An 11,023-nucleotide genomic window follows, 5' to 3' on the forward strand; every position below is an offset into this window, starting at 1 on the left:
TCAATCCTGTAATATGCGTTGCGGAACAGATTGACTATATGTCTTTTGTTCTCTATAAATAAGCTTTCGAATGAGGTATAAGGTATGTATGTAATTAGGGGCTAAAGGATCGCAGCAGTCCATTCTATTATTCAAAATATCCCTTCCATTATTCAAAATTGGCTACATATTTCTTAACGTTCACGCATATTTAGGCATTTAAGTCCTCCGTAACCCACTCTAATGGTCATTGCGGCTATATTATTTATAACCATTTTGTTTCTCTATTAATAAGCTTTCAAATGGTCTATAAATTTTTCCCTAATTATGGGCTGACTGGTCGCAGAATCTCACTCCATTATTCAAAATAAGCTATTTTATAATGTTCACCCGTATTTCTATTTTTAGGTCCTTGGTTACTCCTCTAATATGCGTTGCAGGACATATTGACTATATTCCTTTTGTTTCTCTATTAATAAGCTTTCGAATAAGGTCTAATGTATATCTGTATAGGGTCTGAAGGGTCGCAACAGTCCATTCCATTATTCAAAATATCCCATTCATTATTCAAAATTGGCTATTTTCATAATTTTCACGCTTATTTTGGCATGTAGGTCTTCTGTAACCCCTCTAATGGTCATTGCGGCAAAATGGACATGTTATATCTATAAATATGGCATGAAGAACATCAAAGGTACTGTTAAAATAAAAAATGGTAACGTTGAGTATTTTAATATATTTATATGTTTTGGTAGTCAGGTCGTCCATACTTTGAACCAAGGAATTTCTGTTAAAAATAGTCAGGGAAATCCACTAGTGTATTCTCTACGGAAGCCCATAGGGGACCTAAAAAAAAAAAATTATTTCGTTATCTCAATATATATATCGTTATTTCGATATAATTAAATCGTTATTTCGATATAATTAAATCGTTATCTCGATATATTTATATCGTTATCTCGATAATTATTAATTTCGTTATCTCGATATAATTATATCGTTATCTCGATATTTTAATCGTTATATCGATATATTTATTTCGTTATCTCGATATAATTACATCGTTATCTCGATATATTTATTTCGTTATCTCGATATAATTATATCGTAATATCGATATATTTATTTCGTTATCTCGATATAATTACATCGTTATCTCGATATTTATATCGTTATATCGATATATTTATTTCGTTATCTCGAAATAATTATATCGTTATATCGATATTTATTTTGTTTACTTGATAAATTGACGCGTCACGTGTTTATTCCAGCATGGCGTCTAGGAATGAAGAGGAACCGAACGTGAGTGTGATTGTTGTATTTGTTTATATCGATTTGTTGACTTATCACAAGTAAAAGTATTTTTCTTTATCTTTGTGAATGTTCGGCATGTATATACTATATTAAATGTATTCTATTTGTGGTTCGCAATACAGGAATCGTGCATATGGGTTTTTGACTTTGTTTAATTAATTTTGTCTGTTGTTGGCCAACTTAGATTGGAAACCACCATTTTTTATACAGCCTAATGGGACTGGATATTTGAAAACAGAACCAAGGTCCTGTTAACAACTGTTATCATTATTCAAAAGGCAAAGTCCATATATATTTACAAGGCAGAAACATAATAAGAACACGAAAAGCTAAAAAGAAAGCAAAACCCCACAGATAACTAAACATAAATGAGCAAATAGTACTCAACAAAAAAAAATAACCAGAAGCATGAACTTAAACTATTTTTTCTTGTTTTGTGACTTTCTGTGGAAAATTGATGAGACGGAGAGCCTAAAGTATTACTTTCATTCAATAATTTAAAAATACATCACTGTATATTGCACAAAAATACGGACTTTTAAGAGGAATTTACTAGGTAGATCTATGAAACCATTATAAACTATCATAATAATTTGCGTTTTCTTTGCAGAAGGTTTTCCGTCTTGTGGAGAATTATTTCTACATGAATTTACCATACAAAGACATTGTAGAAGTTTTATTGTTAAACCATGGCATTTTTTTGTCTTTACGCCATCTAAAAAGGATTCTACGGAACATGCACTTGTCTCGAAGGAAGGAATATACGGATTTACGTACGGTAATAAATTTTGTAGAATCAGATGTAGAATCAAACGGTTCACACGGATATAGATGGATGTATAATAAATGTGTCCTACATGGATTGAAAGTAACCAGAGAAAGTATTAGACGCATTCTTAAACTAGTTGACCCTAGAGGAGTAGAAATGAGGTCAAAGCATCGCTTAATCAGAAGAAAATATTTCAGCCAAGGCCCCAACTATTGCTGGCATATTGATTCATACGATAAACTCAAACCATATGGCCTATGTATTAACGGTTGTGTAGATGGCTTCTCGAGAAAAATGATGTGGGTTAAAGTAGGAAAAACTAGCAGCGATCCAAAAGTCATAGCAAAATACTTTATTGAGGCTATACAGAATGCAGGTGGGTATCCTTATCATATGAGGGGTGATATGGGTACCGAAAATGGCACAGTTGCAGCAATGCAGAATTTTTTATCAAGAAACGAAAGAAATGAAGATTCATTCATTTATGGAAAAAGTACTTTAAATACTCGAATAGAGTCTTGGTGGGCAATTCTACGCAAACAATGTACATGGAAATGGATAAAAGAAATGAAGGATCTTAGAGATACTGGGAATTTTACTGGCAATAAACTTGATGTTAATCTAGTACAGTTTTGCTGCATGAAGTTACTACAGGTATGTTATTCATCTTCACATGAAATCCTTCATCGGGGTATTGTGTTGGAGATGTATGGGTCATGGGTATGGCGGTAGGGTATGTGTGTGGTGGTGGTAAAGGTTCAACCTTGAATATCTTTCTGAGCAGGTTGGTTTGTTTTTCTGGTTGCATTACTCATTAACTTCGGTTAAGATTTGAAATTTGCTGAAATTATATTTATTATTGAGTCTAAACATGTTTTCTGCTCAAATTAACAATGATCATCCATCTCTGTAAAATTTTGAAAAAATGCACGTGAATGTTTTTTCACTTGGCCAGAATGAAAGGAATACAAGTCATTATAATCACGAAATGTCAATAAAATATAATCAGTCTTATGTCAAATTAATGTACCATTGCTGTCTTTCAAGTAAGGCCTTACTTATTATATTTTATGTTTAGGACATTTTCTGACAAAATTCATAGTTTGAGGAAACATAAAAATAAAAAAAATAATAAAAAACTACGGCCTCAGCATTATCAAGCATTTTGCTCCTCGTCCGCGTCGCATTTGTAGAAGTGCTGTGGATAGTATACATGTGTCGATGAATATTTTTCAGGCTGAACTCGACGAAACAGCATTGGTGTGGGATATGCATCGTAGCAGGCGAAGTCGTTCAAACCTTCCTGATGATCGTCAAATAGCTCTTTACTTACTACCCGAATTATGGGCATCAGCAGATTATGTACAAAGTATTTCGGATGATGAGTTGGAGATTTGTAAATCGGAATGCGCACATGACGACCTTTTTCCATGTGAGGAAGAGTTATTTGAACTTGGTTGTTTGTACATGAGGGCTAATCAAGTAGATCCTCCGACAAATATAAACGAATGCAAAGCTCTTTACTTAGGTCTTCGTCAATGGTTACTTAGTCATTTGTGAATCATATTTGACATCACACAATTATTGAGTGTTTATCCGTAAAACGCAGGATATTTATGGATTTGTGAATATTTATGTTTGATAATGAACTATGTTGATATCATTACATAATCATTAAGCCTCGAGGATAGATAGATATCTGATGGACAATGATAAAAAAAATTAATAAACAAAATACAATTCTCAGATAAATCTTCATTTTACGAATTCCAAAGTTTGAAGCACGTCGTCTTCTGTTCAACGTATTTTGCGAAAAAAAAACTTATCATTTAACATTGTTTAGTTAAATTGTGTGCTGTATATAATATTCATAATATTTTAAGCATTTGCAAAACTAAGTTATGCAATCTCAAGAAATCTTTTCAGTTCACATTGTGTTTTTGTTTGATGTATTTCTATTTGTATCCATCTGATGAGTTAAGCCTTTTTCAACTGATTTTTATGGTTCGTTCTTATGTTGTACTGTTACACCACTGTCCCAGGTTAGGGGAGGGTTGGGATCCCGCTAACATGTTTAACCCCGCCACATTCTGTATGTATGTGCCTGTCCCAAGTCAGGGGCCTGTAATTCAGTGGTTGTCGTTTGTTGCTGTGTTACATATTTGTTTTTCGTTCATTTTTTTGTACATTAAGTAGGCCGTTAGTTTTCTAGTTTAAATTGTTTTACATTTGTGATTTCGGGGCCTTTTATAGCTGACTATGCGGTATGGGCTTTGCTCATTGTTGAAGGCCGAATGGTGACCTATAGCTGTTAATTTCTGAGTCATTTGGTCTCTTGTGGCGAGTGGTCTCATTGGCAATCATACCATATCATCTTCTTTTTTATATTTATATGTTAGTTTGTGTTTTGTTGCACCTAATCTGAAGAATCACATGAGCCTCAGCCAATGCCATCATCATGCATCCGTCTTCCGTCCATTAACCGTTTAGTTTAAAAATCTTCTTTAGAACCACTATGGGTATTCTGGCATATAGTGTTACCCTTGTCCGTCCGTCCGCCCGTCCGTACGTACATCCACCAGGGGACTTTGAACATTCTGTTTGGTCGATTTTCAAGAGTTTTCTATAACTACTGAATTGATTTGATTGAATCTAATTATAAGTAAATATGTTCTTACCAAAGTCCTTAACAAGTGTTGTTACTTTTTGAGCCGATCCGAAATTCAAACTGTCTGGCCACTAGCGGAGGTCAAAATTTGCATTGAAACCCTATGGAAAACCACATTTGCATCTCCCTTTTTGAGAATCACTAATCAGAATCGAACCAAACTTGATATAGGTGTTCACTATATAGGTCCTACACAAGTGTCGTTACTTTGTAGTGGATTCGTTAAACAAGAGTGCACACGCTGAAATGTCTCGCCTGCTTTACTAACCATGATTGGTTTAATGTTGATGGTCCTAATGATAAAGTTTCACTACAAGTATCACATAAACTTAAAATTATCAATGATCCATGAAAATGAGGTGAAGGTCAGATGAACCCTGCCAGACAGACATGTACATCTTACAATCATTCCATACACCAAACATAGTTGACCTATTGCTTATAGTATACAAGAAAAAGACCAAACCATGAAAACTTAACATTGACCAATGAACCATGAAAATGAGGTCAAGGTCAGATGAAACCTGCCAGACTGACATGTACCCGTTACAGTCATTCCATACACCGCATATGGTTGACCTACTGCTTATAGTATTTGAGAAACGGACCTAATCACGTAACTTTAACCTTGATCACTGATCCATGAAATGAGGTCCAGGTCAGGTGAAACTTGTCTGACAGACATGAAAACGTTGCAATGAACCCATATACCAAATATGGTTATCCTATTACTCATAATAAGTGAGAAATTCATATGACAAAAAATCTTTTTTTTTTCAAGCAGTCGCTGAACCATGAAAATGAGGTCAGGGACAAAGGACATATGACAGACGGAAACTTCGTAACATAAGGTATATGCATACAAGATATGAAGCATACAGGTCTTCTGAAATATAAAGCTTTAAACAAATAGTTTACGCCACCTGATAGTAATACCTATGTCTCGCATACTGCGACGAAATTGCAAATAAGGGGCCATAGCTCTTAAACAAGTTTTTCGATCAACCTGAACTTAAATTTCGGCAGAGGCAAATCATTATGACTGATTGTACAGATCAATTTTACCCTCTGCTAGAATATCTCTGATATCTGTATAAGTTTTTGACTTATTTGCAAAGAAGGTGCCATAACCCCATAGTCTATTTCAGCCATGGTGGACAAAAATCCTTTCAGAGGTTTCAGAGTAGGAGATTTTAAAAGAAAAGTGAACCGGGACGACGGACGCAAGGTGATGGCAACAGCTCACCCTACATTTTAGGTAGGTGAGCTAAGTATAGGTTTCACCATGAGTGAAGGTTGAATATCGAGAAATATCAACACGAGTTATGTAATTTCAACGAAGTAACAAACGAGCCCCTGGCGATGAAAAATTTTGTCCTGCATTTTTTTGTTGTTGTAATTTCTGTCCTGCATTTTTATTTTTCACTCTATTCGGTCCTGCCTTTTTTTAAATTAGTTTATCCTGACTTTTTTTTTACATAAATTGTCATCCTGACTATTTTTTTACTCAAAACTCCTGTCCTGCCTTTTTTTCAAATTTCATCCTAGTCCCCCCCCCCCCCCCTTAAAAATCAAATGGTAGCTCCCTAACTAAAAATTCGAGCTTCATTTTAAATTATTTCCAATGTTCTCCAAACGAAGATGAAAATGACGTGTCTCAGTGTTTCAATCCAAACTCTGACCTTTGCTGGTGGCCTTTTTGAATTTCGGATCGGTCCAAAAAGTAACATTTTTGAGGATTTCAGTAGAAACTATGTTGTTAGTTCCAGTTCAAGTTCTTTCAATGGTTTGTGAAAAAAAAGTTTCTTCAAAATTGACCAATCAAAATCTGCCAGTTTTGATATTTTAAGTTATTTGTAAAAACAGGTGTTGGACTCAGATGGTCTATTTAAGCCATGGCAGCTATGTTTTTTAACAAATCAAAATAATGGATGCAATTTTAAAAGTTAAGATACTCTGAGGAGCATCTGGACAAAGTTTGGAAAATCCTGTCAGTGGTTTCAGAGAAGGTAACGAACGACGAACACAACAGTGTATCAATAGCTCACCCTACCTTATATTTAGGTGATCATGAGCTAATAAGGTGCACAATGACATCGTGTTCTGAAGATGTTGTGTTTGCCAGCTTTCATTTGTTTATTCTGACCAACACTAATTGGTAACTGAACAATCATAAAAAGATAGTTTTTCAAACTTTTATTAATCTTACTAAAATACTACGTTAGTTATAACTTATCAGTGGAGTCAAAAGTCTTGACAAATATGATATTCTTTACAGATCTTCATGATTGTGGAAAGGCTCACACCTCATAGGAAATAAAAGAAATGTGTCTCTGGTCATTGACACCTCTGTCACGCAAGAAAGAGATGCCCAACAAATCTGTGAACAGCATTCTACATAAAATTAAAAGTTCTGATCAATTTTTAATATAGGTGTAATATAATTAAACTTTTGAAGTAAGATCAAATAATCCTTTTTCTAAAAAACAAACATATTTCATGCTTGTCTCAGCAGTAAAATTGTGTAAAATATTCTTCAACAAACACAATAGTCATTTTGATCGTGTACAGAATACATGTAATAGTCAAATATTCAAACATCTCTTGTATGTCATATTTATCATACATGTAAACATAAAAATAACTGTATTAATTAAAACAAATACCAATTGCAATCTAAGTCATTGTATTTCTGACAGATAACAAAGAAGCATTGCCTGGCATAGTAATCCTGTTTCGTCATACAAATCTGCAACTGTGCAATCTTCTTCGATAGACTCTCCCATGAAATTTCGTATTTCAAAATCAAACTCTGTTACCATTCCCTTTTTGGACTTCCCATTTCTAAAAAACAATTTCTTCCCATGTTCCATTATATCGTTTGAAAGCCAAGATTTTGGAGCAGATACATGTCTGGCTACTCCCCCATTTGGGGTTTTCACTTGGTGATAAGCATTGTCATCATATTCATAATCAAACCATCCTATTTCAATTTGTCTGACTGCCTTTTTTGCATTTGAATTGCCCCGAAGTTTTTCACTTCTGTTGCTGTGCAGCTGAAATCCATCTGTCTTCTTGGATTTTTTTCTTGTGCCTTTTTTGTCACCTTCACCTTCTTCCTCACTATCTGAGGACTTTTCTTTTCCCATCTTTCTCCTCAGTTTTTTAAATAGAGAATCACTTCGTTGGTTTTTATGTTCCCTTTTCATTAGATCTTTAAAGTACATGTATCTCCTGGCAGCATAAATGTCCCCGTATGCTGGTATATAAGTATGTAACTGTTCATCTGACATCGCTAAAATTGTCTGGGGATCTATCTGAAATAATACAGTAAATTGATTTGTTAAGCAGCATTATTAAGAGTCACTACACTCAATTTAGAGACCTGAGAATTTTAATGAGATTACACCAGAAGCTGGAATACTGACAAAGTCACAGAGGGTCCTGCGCCACAATTACAAAAATTTAAAAGGTGTACATAGAAAACAAAAGGGTATGGAGTAAATGTACATGGGTCAAAATCGCACACAACACACATATTATATAAATAAAAAATTATCAATGAATAGGGCTTTTATTCCTGTTCTTCATCTTGACAGTTGATGTAGGGTCTTCAACAATGAACGAATCGTTCATACCCTACAACAAGGTAAAGACAGTATCTAGCGTCTACTTAAGCGGTACTATTGATAAAAATAAACCACGGTTCACCTTCTTGCTCCCCACCAGTCTCAGAGTGCCAACTTGTGTGATGCTTGTGTACGACATTTCTCCAGTCGAAAGCACCAGCGATACAAGAAAAGTGCAGTAATTTTGAACGGCATCAATCGCTGCTAAAATATGCTTTGAAGTTACACATGTAGGGAGCAGTCAATGAATTGCATAATTTATAATTACAGTCAAGGGTTTTCAACCCATATTTATCATACATTGCCCAACAAAATACCAATACATATAATACATGTACATGTACATCTAAATATGACGATTATCAACAGATCCTCAATGTGGGGCCCTAATGAAGACAGAATGTGTCCATGAGTCACAGATGCCCTGCTTAAACTAGAAAATGTGTCTATGAGCCACAGGATGTCCCTCCTGTTATTGATAAATATATGAGCATCAAAAGTAGGTAGGAATGACCAAATTCTTAGTGAACCCAGATGTACTACCTACGATCTATTTCTTGACAAAATATCATTGCATGGTCTACCATGTATAGTAGCTGAGTTTGTTGCTAAATGTCCAGTCACAAATATTCCTTTGAAAAAAAAATATGAATTTTTGCCAAGTCTTCATATTTTGTAAATTATATACCCGGCCAAAATTTTTGCGCCTTCCCGACTACGACTCAGCCGATATCGGGTATCGGGATGATAACCGGGCCGATATGGATTTATACAATATATTTAAATAATCTATAAATATCACAAACTTTAGCATTGAATTTGCATTGAAAACACCAGTCAATGGACCGTGACTGCGGGGTCATAGGCGTAAAATCATCATGTATCCGAAATATACTACCGGATACTAATGCAACTACATAAAAAATATTATGATCTAGTATCAGTGGTTCATGTGTAACTTCAGCTAAATCATAAACGTGAAAATTGTGAACGCTGCCGCTGACGCCGTCGGAAAAACAATACCTAAGTCTCATGCATTCTTTGTTTAATTTTATTTACATGTGTATGTAGAATTTAATAGTATTTAAATATAAATCTAAGTGACAAAACCCTAGCTTATTTAGTAGATAATACATTTAATACAGAAACAGTGCTCACTTTCAGTTGAACAAGATGGGGATTTCCACGGTGTTTAAGACCTTGTTTCGATATCTGGTTCAACTGTTTGGGGCCTATTTTCAATGACACAAATATATTTTCAAATCATAACAATTTTGAAATAATAACCATATTGACAATTCTATTTTGATGTCCTACATTTTGACTTGGACAGAACCTTAATACTTAGCAGACCTTTTTGGACCAAAGTCCTGTTACTTCACGATTCCTGTATTGAGAACCATAAATAGAATACATTTAATATAGTATATACATGCCGAACATTCACAAAGATAAAGAAAAATACTTTTACTTGTGATAAGTCAACAAATCGATATAAACAAATACAACAATCACACTCACGTTCGGTTCCTCTTCATTCCTAGACGCCATGCTGGAATAAACACGTGACGCGTCAATTTATCAAGATAAACAAAATAAATATCGATATAACGATATAATTATTTCGAGATAACGAAATAAATATATCGATATAACGATATAAATATCGAGATAACGATATAAATATCGAGATCTCGATATATTAAACCGAGATAACGATTTAATAATCCGAGATAACAATATAATAATCCGAGATCAAATCGAGATAACGATTTAATAATCTGAGATCTCGATATAATAAATCGAGATAACGATATAATAAATCGAGATAACGATATAATAAATCGAGATAACGATATAATAAATCGAGATAACGATATAATAAATCGAGATAACGATATAATAAATCGAGATAACGATTTAATAATCCGAGATAAAGATTTAATAATCCGAGATCTCGATATAACAATTTCGTTTTATCGAGATAACGATATATTTTTTATCGAGATCTCGGTAAAACGGTAATTTATCGAGATCTCGAATTGAAAAAAAAATATTTTCTAATGTTTTGTGTGTCCCCTTACGGCTTCTGTAGTTTTCGGCAAAACATTGTAAGCAGCATTTATCAAATTCTAACAAATTTCTTCCGATATAACAATACGGCTATCATTTGCCACTATATGACCGGTACGTACCATAAATATGAGAAAAATCAATACAGTATAAAGTAAGCTAAATAGGCCTTTACTTGAATAAAGTAAAACTATCAAACGAGAAATAAGCGGCCTTATCTAAAATATTATTAAATATGAACTTTTATGTCAAATGTTTTATTTGCAAAATGTGTTTTTTGCATTTTATGATTTGAATAAATCACCGTTTTTCATCAGAATAGTTTTTATATTATATAGCAAATCTTGCTCAGTCTCTGGCCTGTATATATCGTATGTTTATGGGATCTAGCTCTCTGCCTTAAAAGAGGGTTTTCTTTTCTCAGATATCTATTGCCAGTAAATACCGCATCAAATGAAAAAATCAGGCTTTAATATTAAAGAGACACAGAGTTATTTAACTCACCATATCAACCTATTTTTTCCAAGGTAAATGCAAACGCATGGTCAATCTTCGTAAAATAAGCAAGCTGAAAGTTTTTAATTTGAA

The 11,023-nt window shown here is 33.9% G+C and overlaps 1 protein-coding gene across 1 annotated transcript; it reads left to right on the forward strand.

Annotated features, from left to right (window-relative positions):
- The first annotated feature begins 811 nt into the window (after window positions 1-811).
- On the forward strand, window positions 812-3,938 carry LOC139496228 (uncharacterized). Its single transcript, XM_071284707.1, has 2 exons — window positions 812-2,719; window positions 3,302-3,938. Exons 1-2 carry the CDS (start codon window positions 1,940-1,942, stop codon window positions 3,623-3,625), a joined length of 1,104 nt encoding a protein of 367 aa, XP_071140808.1. The 5' UTR covers window positions 812-1,939; the 3' UTR covers window positions 3,626-3,938.
- Window positions 3,939-11,023: the final 7,085 nt, after the last annotated feature.

Source organism: Mytilus edulis, chromosome 11 (assembly GCF_963676685.1).
Source record: "Mytilus edulis chromosome 11, xbMytEdul2.2, whole genome shotgun sequence".
Classification (NCBI taxonomy): domain Eukaryota; kingdom Metazoa; phylum Mollusca; class Bivalvia; order Mytilida; family Mytilidae; genus Mytilus; species Mytilus edulis.

Coding starts and splice junctions, on each gene's coding strand:
- LOC139496228 (XM_071284707.1), top strand. CDS start 1,940: ATGAATTTACCATACAAAGACATTGTAGAAGTTTTATTGTTAAACCAT. Junction 2,720..3,301: donor GCTGCATGAAGTTACTACAG/GTATGTTATTCA, acceptor AATATTTTTCAG/GCTGAACTCGACGAAACAGC.